This window comes from Anser brachyrhynchus (genome assembly GCF_964034855.1).
Source record: "Anser brachyrhynchus genome assembly, chromosome: 20".
Taxonomy (NCBI): Eukaryota; Metazoa; Chordata; class Aves; order Anseriformes; family Anatidae; genus Anser; species Anser brachyrhynchus.
Genome location: NC_137713.1, coordinates 7,897,172 through 7,919,557, shown reverse-complemented (window position 1 = coordinate 7,919,557; position 22,386 = coordinate 7,897,172). Strand labels below are relative to the sequence as shown.

The 22,386-nt window shown below is 41.4% G+C and overlaps 1 protein-coding gene and 1 long non-coding RNA gene across 5 annotated transcripts in view; one reads left to right on the top strand and one right to left on the bottom strand.

Annotated features, from left to right (window-relative positions):
- The window catches only part of MYL10 (myosin light chain 10), a 52,296-nt gene extending 34,901 nt beyond the window's left edge, over positions 1-17,395 (bottom strand). For 2 of the 4 annotated variants that reach the window (XM_080563178.1, XM_080563177.1), the window contains exons 1-2: positions 16,361-17,395; positions 15,086-15,265 (exon numbers count right to left, since the gene is read on the bottom strand). Coding sequence is in view for 1 of the 4 variants with exons in the window: in XM_080563175.1 (XP_080419301.1) it covers positions 3,032-3,106 (75 nt within the window). In the remaining 3 variants the exon portion in view is untranslated. Of the gene's footprint in view, positions 1-2,950; positions 2,974-3,031; positions 3,125-15,085; positions 15,266-16,360 lie in introns of those variants that run through there. The other 2 variants (XM_080563175.1, XM_080563181.1) reach the window with 2 other exon arrangements.
- LOC308180855 lies at positions 3,131-19,533 on the top strand. The gene is made up of 2 exons (XR_013941215.1): positions 3,131-5,811; positions 17,383-19,533. It is a non-coding gene; the product is annotated as an uncharacterized lncRNA (long non-coding RNA).
- Positions 19,534-22,386: the final 2,853 nt, after the last annotated feature.

Sequence of the window (22,386 nt, the reverse complement as noted above, 5' to 3'; positions counted from 1 at the left end):
GGGCCAGATTCACTGTTGGTGTAAGTCACCGTTACAGCCAGCAGAGCTGTGTCAGTTTACCGTGGCTAACCTGCTTTGCTTTTATTTATAAATAATGCATTTATGACGCCGTGGTTATAAATAGTATTTCATTAATTTTATTACTTATTTAGATATTTCCCTACAGGGGTAAAACAGAGGTACAGTTGTGTTACTATTTCTGCTTCTGTTCTTCCCAAAGTTTAGGTTGCAGCTCAGCCGGACGGTCTGCTTGGAGCTGAGGCTAAGCTCAGCAGCTCACCTTTGGATGAAGAGCACATTTGGTGTAATTAGATTTGTGGGTTTAGGTGTTTTGGGTTTGTTTTTTTTTTAGTGTACAACAGAGTAATAAAAAGAAATGGCTGTAATTTATAGCCCAGCATTTGGCAAGTGGCTTGTCTGGTCTAGGAGTTTTTTAATGGCAGAAATTTAAAATTTAGGTTAGAATTTCAAAAGAGATTAGCACCCACAACTAAGGCAGATGTTCAGTGTTGCCAGGGTCAGGCATTTAAAAATCATGAATCAGGCATGAAAATACTAATATTAACTTTGAAATAATGAGAAGACAGACACAAACTCACAACCATGTGCACACATGGATATACAGCTACCTCTGAATAAGGCTAATATTTAATTTTGTATCACATTCACTCTTGATGTAAATTTAGTCTATTATGTTTTTCATACAGAATATAACGTTTGTGACACTGAAAATGAATCTTATAAACAAAAACATCTTGATGTTAGATTAAATATCCTTAAGGCAATAAAACTAAAAATATTTTATTTAGCTTAATAAGCAGCAATTCTCAGTGAGAACCTGGAACTAAATTATTCTGTACGCCACAGTATTGCACTAATTTAGCTTATGAATTTGCGTTCCTTTTTTAGCTTTCTGAGATTTGCTTTCTGTGTGCAGTTATTTCCAAGCAGTTCTCTGCAATAACAACAGCTCCAAATTTCCTATTTTGAGTACCACACAAACTGAGATTCTCTAGGCATCACCTAGCTCCAGGGACTCTAGACTTAGGAACACTAAACATGATAAGAATCACAAAAAATCAGAACTGTGAATAAGGTGTGTTGCTTTTCTTTATCAAGAAGGCTCAGACTTTGCTTTCTTTGCAAGAGTTCAATCCTCGGCATAATGAATACCTACTCATATAGAGAACTTCTAAGTCAAGAGCTTTCTGAAAAATATAATTGCACTTTTAGGTGCTGGGTGCCTCAGTAGAGCAAATATGCATTAGATGGTACAAATGGCAGCATAACAAATGGAAACATTTAGTCAAAACGTATTACCTGAGTTACCGTGTACACTGTGCTCTGGTGCTGTAAATGCTTACATTCCGACACTGTGAAAGAGGGGCCCCTTCAAATGTAAGTATTGACCCAGCGTGATCCAAAGTCACCCAGAAGCAGTGAAACAGTGTGCCACTGAACCTTGGATCAAGTCCATGGAGTGCAAAGGCAAGCACATGAAGAAGGCTTTGCAGGACTCAGAAGCCTTTTGAGATCATGTCTTGTATTCAGGCACAGTGTGAAAAGTGCTGATTGTATCCCACTGTCCCAGTGCACAACACTACTGCACAGACTGATCTGCTCTGCTTTCTTAAACAGAAGTCCACTTGCCTGTGTTATTGTAATCCAAAGAAGTGATGCCTTGGCGCTGAAATACAGAGCAGCAATGGCACATTAACACCGTGTTACTGGAATACATCAGAGCAATTGTGCTTAGTGCTGTGTTACTTACTACAGGGCATCTCAGTAACAACACTCACAGAAACGCTGAGTACTCCTGCTGAGGTGAAAGAAACATCTTAATGGGAGACCCTGACATTTCTGCAGACCCATCTACATTCCTTCAAATCAACACAGTGTTTGCCCTAGCATGAGGTCACAAAGAGCCGCGTAAAAACTTTCAATCACAAAAAAGTCCAAACCCCAAGTCAAAACATAACTCACAGGAGTATGTGAAATCATACTGGGCTTTGAGCTCACTGCGTGAGCTGTGGAAACAATCATGGGTAGTGAAAGAAGGGAATTTCAGAGCACTTCAAGAAAAGCCTTAACAATATTCTATTCTCATGATTTAAACACTCAGAAGTCTATAGTGGTCACAGAGCAATTCATTTGGAAGAATTCATGAAAAATGTCATTTTTCTGGCTCCTCGACCTGAAGCCATGGAGGTGCCTCTCTGTTTATTCAGTTTTTAAAACAACAGTGATCCTCTAACCAGCCCTGGGAAAATTTTAGCAGACCCTCCAACAGAAAGAGCTACCTATACAAGAGAAGTGCAAGCATTAAACCAAAACATTTTTAAAAAGGCATGTCTGTCATGGAGATTTTCTTTCCAGTTCCAGTGACAACCTGCTGTTCATACCAATTTTGTATAAGTGTCGTCTCAGCTAAAGATTTCACCTGGAACCCCCAGGTTTATAACACCACAAGTCTTTCTTTTGTCTCAGTTGAAGCTCAATCGGTATAAGAAGTCTGCAATGGAAAGTTTGTGCAAAGTAAACTAGAACATAAATACACAGCGGTCATCATGTACAAATTCAAAACGAAAACTCAACCTGCAATAGCCTGTTCTACTTTCAAAGTTTGCATTTCGGGAAACAATATGTGCATGTCAGTCCAGCTGCAATTCACGTTTAAACAGAAATCTTCACCACAGAAGATTTCCAGTGACCTGGCCTTTAGATAAACTGCAAAACCCTTTATATGGACAAGGTCCACCTTTCCCCTGCAACAAAAGAAAACACAGATTTCATTCAGAACTTTACATGGAGGATTTGGATTCATTTTGGTTTTACATTCATTCCAACCTACAGTCTCAGGGCTTGATTCTTGCAGCTTGTGAAGACATTTACACCTGGGCAGAGCGGGAGTAAGAAGCTTCCTACTGAGTGTGTAACAATCCACACTCACCTTTGCATGTGCGCAATAATTATACAGGGTGTACACCCCAGTGCCTGCAGGTTACTGACCGGTGGCTGAACACAAACCCACCTTCAGCGGTAACTGCTGCACTGCGAACTTGAATGCTGCCACGGCTCCTGTGCCGCCACACCCGCTGCGAGGCATGTAACTTCTTGCAGACAGCTGGGACAGACGATGCAGAACGGTAATGTCTCAAACCGTTTCAGCTGGAGCAATCGGAGTTCATCTGACGAATGAACGTGACCTGCCCAAGGTCTCAGCAAGCCAGTGACAGTGACTCTGTCTTCTAAGTCCCAGAGACCAAGCTCTTGCTGCTTGCTAACATTTTATGCTACTTCTTTTCATTAGTATTTTTAAGTGCTCTGCCCAGCACTCAGTCACAATTTGACCCTCATTGATCATCAGGTGAGCAACTGTGAGTAGACACCTACCTCTAGCAAACTCGAGGCAGTCTCACCCAAGCAAACCCATGACATTCACAACAATCTTTTTGTATTTAACTGGAATTTCAAGGAAAAGTTGTGATTTCACTAAAAAATTGTAGAATATTGTACTTGCAGTGTTTGTTGTGCATTTGGTTTGCTGATGGCATTTTGCTGGAAAAGTGAGATTTTTTTCAAGTAAAATCTGATTAATCAGAACGTTCCTGCTTCTGAAGGAAGATTTTGAATGTTTTCAGATTTCCATGCTAATTCAGAAAGAGATTGAATTTTGTGTCAAAGCATGTAAAAATATGACTGTTCATATTTCAATGTCAAAAATAAATATTGTGTCAGATTGTGAAGAGCAAAACACAAGGCAAGCAGCAAAATGTGAAAATCTTATCACGAAACACATAAATATTACTTTTTACTCAACTTGATCTCTGATAAGAAATCAGGGAAGAGCTACACAGCACAGTCAGTAGTTGCTGTAACAACAACTGTTCAACAAATGTGGGAGAATCCTATTAGCAAGATGTTTAATCCTTAAATTAATATTAATTCAACTTAAGTAGCCTACCTGGACTTGTGCAAAGCATTTGACACTGTCCCACACAACATCCTTGTCTCTAAATTGGAGACACACGGATTTGATGGGTGGACCCCTCGGTGGGTAAGGATTTGACTGAATGGTTGCACTCAAAGAGCTCCGGTCAACAGCTCAATGTTCAGTGACGAATTGTGTTCCTCAGGGGTCAGTACTGGGACCGGTGCTATTTAACATCTTTGCTGGTGGCATGGACTGTGGGATTGAGTGCACCCTCAGCAAGTTTGGGGATGACACCAAGCTGAGTGGTGTGGTCAACACTCTGGAGGGAAGGGATGCCATCCAGGGGGACCTGGGCAGGCCTGAGAGGTGGGCCCACGCAAACCTCATGAGATTCAACAAGGCCAAGTGCAAGGTCCTGCACCTGGATTGGGGCAATGCCAAGCACAAATACAGGCTGGGAAGAGAATGGATTGAGAGAAGCTTTGAGGAGAAGGACCTGGGAGCGTTGGTTGATGAGAACATGAGCTGGCAATGTGCACCTGCAGCCCAGAAGGCCAACTGTACCCTGGGCTGCATCAACAGAGAGGTGGCCAGCAGGGCAAGGGAGGGGATTGTCCCCCTCTGCTCTGCTCTCGTGAGACCCCACCTGGAGCCCTGCGCTCAGCCCTGGGCCCCCAGCACAAGAAGAACAGGGACCTGTTAGAACCAGTCCAGAGGAGGCCAAGATTATCAAAGTGCTGGAGCTCCTCTCCTGTGGAGCCAGGCTGAGAGAATTGGGGTTGTTCAGCCTGGAGAAGAGAAGGCTCTTGGGAGACTTTACAGCGGCCCTCCAGTGCCTAAAGGGGGTCTTCAAGAAAGCAGGAGAGAGACTTTTTACAAGGGTATGTAGAGGTAGGACAAGGGGTAATAGCTTTAAACTAAAAGATGGTAGATTTAGATTAGTTATTAGGAAGAAATTCTTCCCTCAGAGGGCGGTGAGGCCCTGGCCCAGGCTGCCCAGAGGAGCTGTGGCTGCCCCATCCCTGGCAGTGCCCAAGGCCAGGCTGGATGGGGCTGGGGGCAGCCTGGGCTGCTGGGAGGTGTCCTGCCCATGGCAGGGGCTGGAGCTGGGTGACCAACACAAACCATTCTATGATTCTATGATTAGAAATACTTAAAATGCCAGAGTGAAAGCATAAAGGGCAAACAGATTTAGCAAATCGTGCTGATTCCTCCTTCTCCTGAAAAGGTTGTAACATCACCTGCAAAGTATCCAAAAGAGGAGTTTGTTTTTTTTTTTTAAGTGAATGCACAAATCTTGAACTGTATTTTGCTCTTTCGTGAGTGTGTGTGTTGGAAACTGTTCTGTTCTATATCTAAAGGGCGATTCCCATCCAGTGCCCAACGCACAGCAATGAGGTTAAATTGGTTTGGATGATATCAGCTACATGTAATTAAACCAGCAGCCCATGTCTGATCCTTTCTGTGACCATGTTAGGTGTTAAATTAAGGTCTGATTAAGAGTGTGCTGCTGCAGTTAAGGTCAAGGACTAAAGATCACAAGCTTTGTTTCATCTAATAACAATAAAGACTGTCTGGCTGCCAAATACCACAACAGCCCTTGTTCTCCTATCAGACTGCTGTCCAGCTAGAGGGATCTGATTTCACTGGTATCCCTTTTTAAACCCTACTTCTAAGAGGGTTTGTAGCTATTTCATCTGTGTTAAGCAGCAGTGTGTTACCCGAGGCTATATGGTACGTTCTATATGATCAAAGCAGAAATGCAGCAGCTTCTGACGAAGAGTTATCGTGGCTGAGGGGAAAAAATATCAAGGAAGGAGAAAAAAGATACAGCGCTACAAAATACCAGGTCATGCCACCAAAGTAAACACCCACAGGTAAGTTCATACCATGAGACCACACAATGGTGGAAACTGCACATGTGTTTGCTTGGAACAAATCACAGGCTGGCCCCACCAGCAGCCAGCAGGAGAGATGTGTCAAATAGGATAGATGAGAGATAAAAGCAGGGCGGTGAAGAGAAAAAACAGCAACTTATTTGTAGGATGTAGACAAGAATCACTGCACAAGAGCTTCTCCCTGCATAAGTGTTTTCCACAAAGGCAGGTCAGGAAACATTACCAGAGCAGTTGTCTGCTGTGAGAGAACAGAATTCCTAATAGCCCAACAAAGTGTTCTCACAAAGCATGCCCGTATTAATCTCTAACAAATGCAGGGTACTGGGACGTGTTCGCCTCAAAAAGGGGTGAGGAGCAGAGTAAGAAACCACATGGCCCCAAAATAATCTCGCACAGCCACATCATATTTTATGTTTCCATCCTTGGGGTCCAATTTCATAGTAGATACGGATTCATTTTTCAAGAGTCATCTGAAGTGTCTGTCGTTCACTGCTTTTACAGGCAACTGATAGAGTATTAATAGAGCCCTGTTCATACCTGGGAGGACAATTCTGTTATTCTATGAGGCTGCACACAGGAAAGTCATCATAGGAACATATTAAACACAATAAAACCTCTACATGTTCAGACAATTATTTGTAAATTGCATTGTACGAGTCATCCAAAATTGTAGTTGAGGTGTCTTGGTGCTTTGGATTTCAGGATTTGAGACGTAACCTGCATGTTTCCTTGTGAAGGCTGGGTGAATCCCAAAGGATTCAGTGGTACAGTTCAACATGGATTAGCCACCAACAGCTTACTGTAGCTGCTGAGCAAGAGCTATTTGCAGAGGAGGCTGTGCTGTGGGAGTTCCCATACTTCCTGGAATCTGAGTTGCATCAGAAATAACAGTGAGCACTACAGAATAGGCAGGTGTGAAAAACGACCTCTCCTTGACAAGAGAAGTGTGCCCACTATTAGGAGTCAGTGCCTCAACCAGAAAGCAACCTGTTATCGAATTAAAAGTTCCTCTACACCTTGATTCCCACCTATCTGTGAAAATACTGTGACATTTCCAGTAAAATGGTGTGGTGGTCCTGGTAGAGTCTATCTGGCAAATGAGAAACTTTTCACGTGAACACTTAAATTTCAAAACTCCAAACTTAAAAAAATCCAGTCAAAGTAAAAGGGTGGGTTTGGTGTGATTTGATTCACTTCCTGATCATTCTTCTTACTAAATTTTACAAATAAATACTGTACACAGAGAAACACAGTTTTATTTAAGTGCTAGAAAGACTGAGCACATATATCCGTATTATCTAGATGGCAATGCTGAACCATCCTGACTGACTTCTGCTAGTTAAAGGAAGTTGCTTTTGAAAATGATCAATAGTTTTGAAACTTGAGTCACTGTTAATAAGCTACTTCGCTATCATTTTAGATACCTAAATTTAGGCACTGCAGTCTGGATCCAAATACAGTCAAAGGCAAAGTTCAGTGTAGGTGGCAAGTCAGAGCAGTGCGGTTCAGCCACTTGCTCTAGTACGAGAGCAATGCGATCGTGTCGTGTCCTGACGTCTTGGCTACCCAGGCTGGATGACCAGGGAGCCAGCCACACGAACATGGACTGACAGTGGCTCTTACCATAAATCTGGAGCGAGCTCAGAGTCCTGCTTTTGACTCTGAAGCTGCTGATAGAAGGATTGCTTTTGAAAACTTTCCAGCCTTGTCTTGGATAGCTGCATTACGTTATCTCAGTATCTGCAGTATTCCCCAAACTACACTTAAGCTAGTATAAGAGGGATTGTTGCACATATTATGGTAATGTCATTTATTTATTTTACAGAACTGGAAAATTTAAGGGCAACCACTTCACTTCTGTGCTGTGTAGATTAGAGCATTCACAGTAACACCTGCTTACTGGACAGATAGGAAAAAGCCCTTATATTCCTTCTGTATTGCAATTTATTATTATAGCTTGAATGGTTCCTAGTGACTTCCTAAGATTAATGTTAATATTCTGATCAGAGTCTTCCCTCTGGGGTTTTATTATGGGTTTTGAACATTCATTTCATTTAACGTACACATGGGAGCAAGTCTGGTGGTTCCAAAAATATTTGTAGTTGGAAATCACAGTGATTTTTTGTTAGGCTCGGTGCCAAAGAAATCACAAATCAGAAGTCTGTTATAGAGTAGTTCCAATTTCTTGGCATCAGAATTTCTCTTTATGTATATGCATAGTGAGATATTTTCCCTAGCCGTATGGCACTGAAGATTTACTCGGATACGCATTGTTTATCTGCTTTTTAAGGTTTCTGGTGGAACTAGAGAGTTTGTCTAGCTGACTGGGGATTCATTGGGATTTTATGGACTTCCTGTGTGAGCCAGAGACTGCCCATTGGGTATGCATCTTTCTCTATCACAGCTGGTGTTTTTGAACCAAAGTGTGGAGTAGAAATTTCATCCCTGATTTTTTTTGGCTGGATCGATTGTTTAGTCTAGGAACTCTAAAGTAGACTTTCTAGGTGCTGGAATTCCTCTTTTTCTTCAGTCAGCAGCTGATGTAGTATGGTGTACATCAGAGTCTAGATTCACATCTCAGTGAGCAAAGATTTATGTTCCTCCTAACGCTTCTTGACATTAATGAGTATTACAGACATGTATCCCCATGGATTAAGTTGAGAACATACCCCAGAGTGTGTGTGGAGTTTGTCATTAGGGCATCACACGATTAAAACCAACAGAGAAATTCCAAGGGTAAAAAAGCAATTGGATCTCTTCCCTTCTCTCTGCTGGAGCACATGTAAGAGATACACTTTAAATCTTCTCGTATTTCCAGCCCTCTCGCACCAGTTCCTGCATTCATTTTTGGTTGTTAATGACTTCAAAGGAGAATTGACTGCCACTTTTAAGACATTTCCCATAACAACATTATGGGAAATATTTTGCTGGCAGAGAATGTTTCTGTAGTTCTCTAGTGCTCTCTAATTAAGGAACTTTTATACAGCTGGGGGAGAGAAGAGAGTACTTTTTCTCTCATCTAGCCATTTCAGGGATTGGATCAATACAATGGGATGACCCTGTACACAGAACTCTCCATTACCTAGGGATCGTGACTCCTTGGTGAGACGTTATGGATCCTACTGGACATGCCAGAGACCGTGGCACAGACAGGCCAGATGCAATGTAGTGCATCAGCTACCATCCAAAAGGGCACAGTAACTCTGGATGCATCAGAGCAGGCCAGATTCTGCAGACGTACATGGATGCGTTTGCTCTCCATTGCCCATTGCTCTGGGTTTGGGGCTTATTTCAAGTGCAGTGCTGCATGGACACGTAGTAAGCTGCATTATCTGTACATCTTGGGGACAATTTAACTGCAAGACAGAAAAACTACACACAATAATAAAGTCCTGGATGTAATTTCAGTCTACCTTAAGGCCCCATGTAAAGCGGACCTGTGGGATGGATTCAGGGCAGAATTTAACCCCCCATGATCTACTGACTACAACAAACAAATCTGGAGTCAGGATTCTTAGATTTTCTTCATAATATCCTAGCCATAAAGTAGAGATCATTACTGTGTATCTGGTCCATAGGAGTTTTGTAGTCTGGCTATTGTCACACAAGAGGGTTATTAGCTGATATAGGCAGGATTACACAAGACTAACTGCAACATGGAAATAAAAGCTGTGTTTTCCCACACTTGAGATCTTTTTGAGAAAATTTCCACAGGAAAATTCTGATTTATCTCACTTGAAAGCAATGATTCCTGGCTCAGTCACTTCCCTTGAAACACACCTATTTCTCCCTCAGTAAAGGAGGGATAACAATACTTACAGAGATTTTTAAAATACTTTGAGATCTGTGAATATAAAGAGCTGTCTGTAAAGTGTTTAGAAAACTTCAAAAAAGGTGCTACATAAATGCATATTTACTGCAGCTCTCACACTCATGTGGCAGCTCTGAACGCAGAATCAAAAGCAGAGGGGGCAGCATATAAGTCAGAAAAAGAAACTGTCAGCCTTTAGCCTGTATCTTAAAGTACTTTGAAATGTTGCAGACATTCAGAGAGTCTGGTTTGCCAATATCGTATGTGCTACAGTAATTACACCAATCTGGAATATAAGTTTTCCTCCCCTCTCCTCAGAGAAGGCAAAGCTCTCGGGAGTATACACAAATGGAGCCCTAATCCTACAAACTTTAATGCATGTACCTAATGTTAGGCAGCATAGCTGACCCACTGATTTCAACAGCACTGCTTAGATGCATGTGTGGAAATGTTTGCATGATTAGAAGTTAATACTAATAAATGCACAGTTCATACAAGATCCCTACATAAACAATCTATTTCTGCATCCAAGTGATGATTTTATTGCTGTTCTGTAATTCTGTGGAGTGGTTTTGTGAAGAAATCTTATATTCTCTAAAGCAGTAAAATGCTTCTGATAGTGTTTTTCATTGCTAGCTCTTTGGGGGCTAATTAAAAGAAATATCTGTTAAATTTATTCAGTGTTTGGTTCCTTGATAGCAAGAGGCACCTGGTGTAAACATTAAAAAGAAAAGCAGGCAGCAGCTAGACCTTATCAAATATTAGATGCATTAGGACATCTTATTTATAAATATGAAATTGGTTTTAATGACTTCAAAAGGAGGAAATGCCAGGAAGAGCATAATATGTGCAAGCTCAGTAAAGCTGTCATGAAGATGCCAAAACCCACAAAAATCTAGAAATTGTACTTGCTCTCCTCTTTTCCCCTCAAAAATTAAGTGACAATTCCAGCTGCAATTGGCAAAAATGTACATAAAGAGCTCCAGGACTAACCAAAACAAGCTCCAGATGAGATGGAGTATCTAAGAGCAGGTCTGAATGGAAAGCTCCATCAGTAGTTGATCAGCAAAGAGCTAATTTATACTGAGTTGACTGCTTCACTGAAATGAATCTTGAATTTTGACCCACATGATTTAATGCAAAATGCTTAAGGAGGAGAAATCCATCCTTCTTTTGGGACAACAGTTAAGCAGGCACTTAATGTTAAGCATATGCTTTACATTCTCTTGACTTTACTTTCAAAAATGCTTAGCACTGTTTCACTCTGTTGCGACTACGGACATTAATAAATCAGTGATGAAAAGTGCCTCAACACTTAATAACTAAGTATGCTTTCAGCACTGTCCCAAATAAAGATGCAATAAATTCATGGTCAATAGACTAACAATGCAATTGAGAAATAACAACAATAATTCTTCTGAAAAAGTTCTTTCTTCATGAGTCAAAATCTATCCTAAAGATAGATTTCGTCTTAAGGCACTTTATTATAAGAAAGCATTGAAAAAGGTGTTATTTCACATGAGTAAATTTGATGTCTGTAAGATCATTGTCCAGCTTTAGAGCAGGATGAACCACAGCATCATTTCTTATATTGAGAACTGCATTTTTGAGCCAGATACATGGCTGGGTCCAAAGAGGTAGCAACATATATGTTAGACGAAGAATTCTCATTCGGTGCAATTCAGAAACTTAGGAAAAGTTCCAAGCTCAAACGAATTTTGACCCAAATTAACTAAAGCGCAAACATTCTAACTTAATGAGAACTCCATTCTAAGATAACCTACTGTGTGAAAGTCTGACAACAAGCCCCACACTGTACCAAGCCTATAAAAGACTCTCCTACTTAATTTGACCTCTTGCAAGAGACACGTGGACACAATTGTCCACATACATAGAATAGTTGTCTTAATTCCGGTTGGGTTGAAAAGCCTTCCAGTGACTGTTCTCCTCCTTGCACGTAGCAGAGAACAGTATCTAGAAAAACTGAGTGAGGAAGGTAGTTAAAATTGCCCCACCTATTTTGAAGCTTCTTGCGTTTTCACAGTTTTAGCACTGTATAGAGTGATCGTGTGGACAGGGGATGCGACTTCCTGGTCATAGAGGAGGAGAGAAATTAGGAGACCTCATGCAAGTTTTCTCCAGAGAAGCAACTTTTCTTTGCTCTGCCCTAAAGAGGCTTTCACATTGTTCCAACAGAAAGTGTAAGCCCATTCATGGGAGTCTTGGGCAACCTATAGCCCATAATATTATAAGGATTGTTGTAGCTCATGCTGTTACTGTTGAAGGGGCACGAATGGAGATGCTGTTACAGCCAGCATTCTTTAACTTTCTGGATGTGTTTCACCTGTAAAACTGCTCTGTGCATATCCTATACGGACCCATCCTGGTAATGGGGCTGGTATCTTGAGCGTGTAAAGGAGAAACATTTCCCACACAGAGAGCAGGACTGACCCTCTATTGGCAGCAGGGCTGTAAAAGAATTGGGCTCTTGTACATCAAGGAATAGTGTTTCAGGGCCTCCTGGAATACCATCGATGTCATCTTTCCAGAGGGTCAGTTCCCAGTTTTAAAGAAGCAAAATTCTGTTGATCTTTTAAATCACATCAGACGTGCCCAATTGCAGGGCAGGAATTTTCTTTCATGTTCTTGCAAACAAAACAAAGAGACACCAGTTTTCCATCCTGCCCTGACCTTTGGAAGAAGTCATCTCTGCCAGTGCTGCACTCTCTGGCACCAGAGACACTTAGCATTTCGGTCTTAACTCCGAGGGAACCGAGCAACCTCTGAATCACCATCACACTTCCCACAGACCAGCACCTGTGTTTTCCTTGGAGGTGACCCCATCCAAGAACTAACCAGGTCTGACCCTGTTTAACTTATGATATCCGAGCAGCAGAATTGTTCAGACCTCCAAAATTAAATGTGAAACACCCTATAAAGCCTCAGAGGACTCCGAGAATAAGCAAATGTAGCCAGGGAACACAGTCCCTGCTCAGAACTGCTGTTTGCAAGATACAAGCCCAGTATGCCATAGCATGTATTCTCCATTCCAAGTTTTAACCGACTCCAGTGACAAGACCTTGCTAGGTTTAGGATGAGAACAGGTCCAGACGAGGGGGAGCAGCAGAGACTGTAACTTATAAAGTGACTCATTCCTACCAGCCCTATATGTGAGCCTTCTGCTTCCACCAAGCCAGGTGACATTTAACCACAGAAATACTTAACCTACTTTTTATAAGAATGTACATCATTGACCATGATAAAATACAGGGATGTGGGAGAGTCAGGATGCAGCCTTTTCACTGCAACTCCATATAAAGAAAAAAAAGGCAATAAAAAGGAGGTCTTGACATAAGGAAAGCATCCCAATGAAATTCTGCCTTTTAATCTTGGCCACAATCTCTCTTCTCATCATCTTCCCTGCTTTTTAATCCTTTGCTGCACTTAACATTTTTATACTCATTCACTTTATCAACTTCACCTGTCTCAAAAGTCAGTAAAAGCAGAGGCCATAGTTTTAAAATACAGGCAAATGAACTGAGGCATCAAACTTCTCAACTTCTCCAGAGGTGCCAACTATTCAAGCTGTCAGAACTTCAAAGCAATCTACGGGTGATCAGTGCCTTTAAAAACCACTTAAGTGCTCAAAGAGGAACATAATGCAAAAACACAAAGGATAATAATTTCAAACACGTCTGATTGAAGAGTCAGTATTTTCAGAATTGATTTCAGCACTGGGGAATTCAAGAACTACTTAAAAAAATCAAATGTCTTCTGAAATGCATAGCTATTTTTTAAAATGATATACAAATACCATTTTTGATAACATATTTACCTAGGCCCTCCTCAGAGAGGGTTGCAACATGGTACATTCGGCGTACCTAAAAGTTACTCCAAGTTTGATCACATTCTCATCTACACAAGCTCCACCAACACTGTGGTGGAAGAATAACTTCCCATATTCATTGCCATGAATCTGACATCTGTTCATCACTAAGCCAGCAATAGATTCAGAGTCCTGCCATATTGTGTGTGAGCTGCCAAAAAACTTTGAGAAGAAGGAAGAGTTTGCTAAGTGTACAGAGAGATGGGCAAAGCCAAGCATGTCATGGTTTAAGCCAGCCTGTTGATATAGGAGGTTTACAGCTGTCATTAAGGAAATGGAGAAGGGGGCCAGTGTTGTAAACTCACACCAGTGACAGCTATAGATCAGGAAAAACAATTTCAACACATGACAGCATTTTACTGTTGAACTGTTGGACTGAACTTCTGTTAATATTTATCTGATTTGCTGATCTTTAACATTTGGTCTACTGCTGGTAGCAAATAAAGTCAAACCAGCCTGAGGCCTTCACAAGATAAGTGTGTTAACTGGTCAGAGTCATCGATTAAAGCCTAGCAAGTCTTCCTACCAAAGGCATCTAGACCTAAAGGGGTCAGTCATCGTTTGAGCCCTTTGGACTCTTTTGTAGATACTAAAGGCAGTGGGGAGGCCTGGATGCAATGGATGTGGTTTGCATGTACGATATACCTACACTATGAATTTGATCAGTGCCATTGACAGATGGAACAGCTTAATTGCACAGACTTCTTGGTCACTGCTTCTCAAGCTCCCAAGAAGCACCCAGCCACCATCTCTACCCCATTTCTATGCATTACATGCAGCTGAAATTCAAAGAAGCAACAGTTAACCGTGAGCACAGTGGAGTTAACATTTTTGAGACATACTGGTTTCAAGCCTTGCTTCTACTTGGCAAGACATTTCGAACAGAAAGATACATACTGGTTTCTCTGTCAGTGTTGCTGAGGAGGATGAAGGTTCTCCCCTCACTTGAGACAGTTTCACAATAGCCTAGCTCCTTTGAACCTAATGAAGCTTTCCTCATACCTTCTCTAGAAGGAGAAAAGATTTAGAGCCACTAGGAACTTAGGATCCTAAGGCTGCTCTGTATTACATTTGTAGCCTTAGTCTGCTGAGTGATGGTCAGAAGATTGAACTCTTGAACTGTTTGTTGTTTTTTAACTTTTTGTGAGTCATTGAGTGGGCTGAATCTGGAAATGGTAGCAACATGCAACGACGGCATACCAGACAGTGCCTAGCATACCAGACTATAATATTGGTTGGAATATTAGATACCATGATGTACCTAGAGAGGAACAATTTCAGCAATTGTAATTGATTTTGCAAGGTAAAATTCTCATCGCTGTAACCATGTTAAACTACAGACTATTTTTTTTAGAATCTCTTTTCTTTGATTGAGTTCAAGCTCTTTCTTTGGGATAGCATTTCAGTTTGCCTTTCTTAAGGTAGATAAGATTCCCATTATATATTTCACTGCATTCATTTTTCTTTGGTTTTCTCTTGCACAGAGAAAGGAAAACCTGTTGGTTTTCTCTTCTCTGATACCACATGCCACTTCTAATATGATTCAAGCAACCTACCTAGCTACATCCAAAAAAGGTTTTTCTCAGTTTGTCTCCTGGCCTGAAGTGCTGCTCAGATCTCTCTCGCTGCAAGAAACCTTCCCCTCTTCTGCTATTCATCATAGCAATTTCACATGCTCTCTTCAGCTGTTCTCTCCATGGGTTGGTGAAGCTGGTACGGTTATTATCCTCTTTATCCTGTACAAAGTAAAAAAAAGATTATTTATGGATAACACTGGAGACCACCCATATAGCAAGAAAAATTGAGAAAAACCAGTTGTTTTCATGCTCAGGGCAGTTATAAGCATACATAGCTTGGATTAGACAATCTTTCCCATTCAACTTCTGTTCCTCAGTAAATATTTGTAACTTTGCTGATAAAGCAATGCTGGGTTTCTCAGCTGGATTTCCATGTGGACAATAAGCTGTGGGACTTGAGTACGGGATCTCATTCTATAACACAATTTCTTGAATAGTCAGTTGTTCCATTCTCTATCTTGGTCATGAAAAATCTTTTCAGGAATCAAATGGCAGAACAAAGTCACTAAATACAGCTGCTTTAACTGCGTTATTGATTGCTTGTGAGGCCCATAGCAATAGATGATAAGGGCTCAAAGGCAGTAAAATTTCTTATTGTGACCTAAATGCAGGCAATTCACGTACAGGAAATTGCAACATTGCAAATTAAAAAATATATATATTGTGTGGTTTCTATTTGATGCACAGTATCTTGCTTTAGTCCTGTTGTACTCATGAGCAAGGCACATTACTTCTTTTTGCCTGCCCTATCTACGCAGACTAGAAGCTTCTGAGGACAGTCACCATGCGGAAGTATGAGCTACCCCTTGTGTGGCCAGCTGGGGGCTTTGAACTACATGAAGTTGAGAGGTAGTTTAAGGCTCCCCAGTGAAGCAGTCACTGCACCAAGCCTGTCTGAATTTAAGAAGAGATTGGACTGTGCACTTAGTCACATGGTCTAAACTTTTGGGCAGACCTATGCGGTGCCAGGAGTTGGACTTGATGATTCTTATGGGTCCCTTCCAACGCGGGATATTCTATGATTCTATGATTCTATGACAGCCTTCATGCCAGGATAAACAGTGACCAGCACCAGGGCAGTTCTGGTGCAGGACTGCTGACGGATCTGAATTCCAGCTGGCCAAGGATGCTAACTCTGAGGTCAGCACCAGCGGCTTGCCTCTGACCCAGCTTTCCATTCAGCCCAACACATTTTGCAACAGGACACCTAGAGAATTGTCACCATCTGCCACCTGTAAATTGCTTTCCAAATACCTGCAGCTCTTCAGCGCGCACAATCTGCATCCAACAACTAAGCCACAGGAAGGTTTGATACTTCAGGAAGGTTTGATACTTGGCTCAGGGGTCAAGACTGTTGGCCACTTCTAAATTCACCAGTTTGCAATCACTAAGTTCTTTCCAACAGAAAAAAAAAAAAAATCCCTCTTTAAAAGAAAAGAAGTGTAGGAAGATAAGGGTGATTTCAAACTTCAATTTTACAGTTTTTTTCCTTACTGAATTAATAACAACCCTAAGACAACCCTTTCGCCCACATATCTGCTTTACAAAGGCAACAAAAACGTCACTGACACCACTTTACAGCTAGAGAAATGAGAGCGCAAAGGGGAAAGTTATTCGGCTGAGGAGTCCTCAAGAGACCAACAGCAGAGGTAGGAACATGAACAGTAATCTGCCGAGTATGAAAGTTGCCCCACATACATGCTGCCTGTAATCATCACATTTCTAATGCCAATAAAATCTTTGTTTAGCATTCTTTGTCCTTCTGCTATGGACAGACTCATGCAAGAGCTGTTTAGCCATCTCTGACCCCCTTATCTCTCCTTCTCCTCCCTCCCCAACATACACATTCTGGGTTAGTCTTCATCTGACAGCGAAAGTCCTGTTAGGATGGACTTTTGGGTTATACTACTGAAGTTTCTTTTTCCAAGGCCTCTTTCTTGCAGTATTGGCTCTGGTATTTAAGAAATTTTATGTTTTGTGCAAAGTGAGATTAAGCATGTGGGAGGTTCAACGTGTTCAATAGGTAGTTGAGACAACATCTTCTATATAAAGATTATTTCAAAATTGCACTCAGTGCAAGTTACAGTTGAATGCACTATTTAAATGCAGCCTTGGCTTTTTTGCAATTTCCTGCCCAGAAGAGCAGTTCTCTAACTCTTTTGAAATAAAAAGACATAAACATTGGAAGGATGTAAGCAGTCAATTGACCTCAACAGTGCTCAGCCCTGGTGCTAGTCAGGAATTTTCCAACAACTTTTTTTTTTTTTTTTTGACAGAAAATGCTGATCTCTCAGAACTGGAAATCTTTGTGGGAAACACAACAGTTTCAGCAAAATGCTTGCTGGGAAGAATCTTCCACTCCAACTTGAGACGGATGGTCAAAACCTGATTGGGAAAGGATCCTCGCGTAGCCAGCAGCCCAGCGGTTAGCACATTCCCCGATGATGTGGATTTATACCATCCGATACAGGAAAGATTGACACGGCTCCAAATAAAGCAGAGCAAGGATTTAACATAGTCTTCCCACAGTCCTTGCAAATGCCCTAACATCTGGGTTACGGAACATTGTCTCTCCTCTGCCCCAAGGAATGGGATTTTATGAGTCAAAGCCAATCCACCAAGAGCAATTTTGCATAACAGATTGATCCTAGCCAAGGAGATGTTGTAGATCACTGACTTGAATCCTGGTTTCCCACATCTTACAGGAATGGCCTCAGAACTCAGAGCTGAACCTCTTTCTGTTCACTTGCTCTCTCTGTACCAAGAGGTCCTATTTTTACTTTGATGAGAAAAAAAAATCTAAAACCTCCACATTTTTCCTGAAACAGATGTTTCACTTTCTCGCCAGCTTTACTCAGCATTTTGTGGAAGAGTCCTTGGTCTGATACCAGATGTTTAACATCTGCCTGACTTAGGGTTTTCCACTGCAGCCATTTCTTTAAGAAGTGGCCAACACACAGAGAGTGAGAAGTACTTTCTATTGACCACAATAGACTGTAAATCAGATGACAAAGTTTCTGACAACTCCCCCAAACTGTTTGTATGTGTTTTCAACAACAACAAAAAGATACATGTTTTACAATAAAGCATCATTTAAAGAGTCATAGCAGGAGCTCACATTGGAAGTGAAGGGGTCTGATGATTTGCCTTCTGTGCAGTGCTGGTCTTTAACGCCTGCTTTGTCTGTTCCTGGTCTCGGAGATAACTGGCAGGATTTGTGCAAGACTCTTGCGTATCTCGAGTCAGCTGATCTTTTCGCTACAGCTCTGCAGCTACCAGAGAGCTGGTTTCTACTACCTTCAGCTGGCGACTGCTCCTCACTGTGGTCTTAAATATTGCAAGGTAATGTGGAGAAAAAGGAGGAAAGGATAATCTGCTAAAGAACACTGTGACCTCCTGCTACTGAGGGAGGCAACGAGCGGTTTTCTCAGAGGGCCAGAGAGGTTCCTAGGTGTAGTGAAGGACTGTGAGATACAGCCTCGTCTGTTCCTCTCTTTGGCCAAGGCCAGTTACTGGAACCCTCTTTCTGAAAGCACTTGGGCACACAGGAGGAGTGACGCTGACAATTGTTTCTTTAACCAGTCCAACAGTTTCCATCTGGAAAAGAAGCTCTTTTCTAACCCAACAGTATAAACTAATGCTTTGCTCGGAGCTAATCCTTCTTCTAAATTAGGAACTGAACTCATCAGTATTTACATAGAAGTAACTGGTAGCTGGATGACAACCTCAAGGAGCATTAGCTGAAAGGTGCTGAAGAATAATAGCATTATTCTATCATTACTACAAGAAGAAAAGGAAACTGTACATCACAGGGAAGGCTGACCAGCTGCTAGCATTACATAATAGATGGGTTCATTGTTGATTCAATAAATGCTAAGAATACAGAAATTTATCTAGAAAGCCAGATACTCTTGTGTCCACATTAAGGATTTACCAAAATGTATGGTTCAAACATACTATATATTTCTCGGTTAATTCTCTTTGCATGCTGGCTTACTTCATATCTTTTTTCCCCCCAATAGTATTTTTTCAGAGAAATATAAATTGGAGAGGAGAAAAAAAAGTATGTTTAGGCAAACAAGCACCTCATCTTACCAAAATAATTGGGAAAAAAAAATCATTTCCAGACTTTACAAGAGCCCAGCTCTGCACAGCACCTACTGTATCTGAGGGAGATTTAAAACCTGAATACAGACAGGAGGCACATCACAGCCCACCTTCAGAAAGAGAACAGCTGCAGCTGAAGGGGAAACTGGAGGACTAATGATCGTTTAAGTACTCTATTGCTGCTGTCAGGATGTTTACAACATACCACAGGGAAGATGCACAAAAGGACTCCTTAGACAAATGCTGAGTATATTGACAAAGGATGAAAACATATCTTATAAAAAAAGTCAACATTTGTTAAATAAAATAAAACACAGTGCCGAGACTACAGCTCAATTCAAAGTGCAGCCAGGCAATCTTACGGGTAACTGGAAAAAGTAGTGGGAGAGAGAAAACTTGTGCTTCTGACAGACACATGGTGATTACAAATTAGAACTGGATATTTACTGAGATAATATTACCTACTATTTGTAATTTCTTGCATCTTTGTTTGCAGAATGTAGTTCTGGTTGCTGGGGATGTAAAATACTGAATGCTTGTATCCTCACTTGGAAAACAGAGATGGGGAAAAAGAGTCACATCTGTTGTGCAGGTAGGCATGAACATACGTAAGAACACGGACATAAACATGTTTGGCAAATACGGCGTGTGGATGGAAGCTTTGGGATGCTGATAACAGGAGCAGAGCCCTGGCAGCCCTTTCGCCAGTAAAGCCTCTACACCGCAGCTGTACAAGAGACGTAAGGACAAATAAGATAACATGCGGTAATCTCACTGCGCTATCTAAACTCTGGTTCCAGCTCCTCTGCAGGAGACGCAGACTTTCCAAGAGTTTAGCTGCCATTTAAATAACAAAACAGGTATCTTGGTTTTTCAGAGAGCGTAAAAAATCCTGACTATCACTGCTCTATATCCTGGAATCTATCAGCATAGCAAACTGTATTTCATTTGTAGCTGCAGAGCTACATCAATTTACACTAGGCAGGGAGCTTCTGTTTCCAAACAGACCATGAGAGAGTTATGACCCACAAATCAGTCCAGAATATCCTTGGCTCGGTTTCAGGATGCAAATACTGCTTTTTCTCTTCAAAATATTAAAATTGAATGATCTAGTGAGGAGGCCTTTTCTACCTATTTTGGTTATGGGTCTTTTGAGAGGTTGTTTTGACTATCAAGTAGCTTTTAGTGGTTATCAGTGACCACAAGATCAATCTACACTCTTAGAAAATAAATACAATTCTTGTTTACAATAAAAAGCAAACGTGCAAGTAGAGAAGAAAAGAAGAGAGAACAGGATTAATAAATTACAATTGTTAGCAAGCACTAACATGTATCAAAAATGGCAAATCCTCTGGAGTATGGATGAGCTTCTTTTATTCAGGTCAATGACTCCTTTTGCGATTCCCCTCTCTAAAAATGAGCATTTTTCAATGATTTATGTATAATAATCTCCACATCAGCATATCTTATTTTTCACTATTTGTTTGTTAAACATGCAGCAAGAATCTCATACTGAAGCCCTTAGCCTTGAAAATACAATTGGGACAAAGGCATAAAAATATACATATAAAATAGAAATATTTATTAGTAAAGCTCATGTTTATGTTTTGACATGTAGGTAAGGGAACAAAAAACACACCATTTTAGATTGCTGAGTAGTTCAGACTTTAATGGTGTGAGTTTCAGACAGATACGTGAGGGCTGGTTATTAAGCAAAGAAAAGAAAATCATCCATCATAGGCCACCTGAGCAGGAAACTGCAGTAAGCTTTATAGGGGCACCTTTTCCTTGGCCATCGAAGCACGTCTCTCTGCAGCCTGTAGGACTTGGAACGGGACGCAGAAAAGATTGTTATTTGCATTAAGATGACTCAAGTCAGTTTAAACAGATCCGCAAATTCTCCAGCTCAGGGTGGGTTTCTCATGACCAAGAACTTCATCACAGAAGATTTTCAGCCACCTCTGCTCCTGCCTGGTTACCTATACAAAACCCACATTCTCCCAAGTGCTCACCCACCCAAAGTGCCTGTTTCAAGGTCAGGAACTGGCATGCTGATTTCTTGAAAACAATTCAGACCTCTAAGAAGCGGACACCCCTTTCATTACAAAGACTTTCGCCATCCAATCAAACCAAGGAAGAGCCCTGCGACAAAAAGGATGTGATTTTCCAACAGTTAATCTAAAGACTGAAATATCTACGGTGAGAACCAAGACCACCTCTTACCAGGCTAGAAAAGTCAGAGCAGGTCTCAGGTGACCCCCACTATGCATGCCCCATTGGATTATTGTACTGGTAATCCCATAACTGGATTAATTCTCATTTCCACCCTGAAGACTAGAAAAATGCAGAATTCACATATGGGAATACCACACTGGGCAAAATTGCACTGCATATGAGACGTGACAGCACTTTGGAGGTTGTAATGTCTTATAGGAGCTACTCAGATAATTTTGATTGAATACAAGTGACAATCCTAACAGATTCCTCTTGCAGTACAAATTACCTTTGTTTCCAGCTCTGTCCGTGCCCTGCTCAGGAGCGAGCCAGATCTGAACAGAGCATAAAGAGGGGCCTTCCCCTTCGCACCTTTTCCAAGGGAGTGTTAGTAGGCACGGGCAGGACGGAGCACAAAGAAAGTGTCCTTGCTCCTGCTTGTACAGTACCTGTCCCCCAGCAATGAGGAAGATTTCATTCTCTGCGCTGCTGGTACAGAAAATTTCACCAACATGAAATCCATTTTTAAAGTCCCGGGGGAGGGAGGGGGGCGGAACTGATAGATGAAATGGAACATTTCCAGCACCTTCCAGCTAACAGGCCTGTCCCACCCGGCCAATCTCTGGCCAAGGCTTTAAAGACAACCGAGCCTTCTTACTAGAGCTGTACTCTCAAAATTGACTGGGTACTAAGTAGGCACTGATGTCCATAAATATTTCACAAGGAAAAGAATGCATTTCCCAAGCATTGACTAGCTACATATATTATTTATATAAAACCATAACTTAAGTTGAAAAACAATAAACGCTTCAACAACATACCTACTCACAACCTACTCCATTACTAAGTAAAATGGACTCTGGCTCTTCCTCAAGACCTCACAACTATGCAGAAACACAATGAGACCTGCACATAAACATGACCTACAGAGGTGGAGCACGCGATTGTGGTCACTTTAC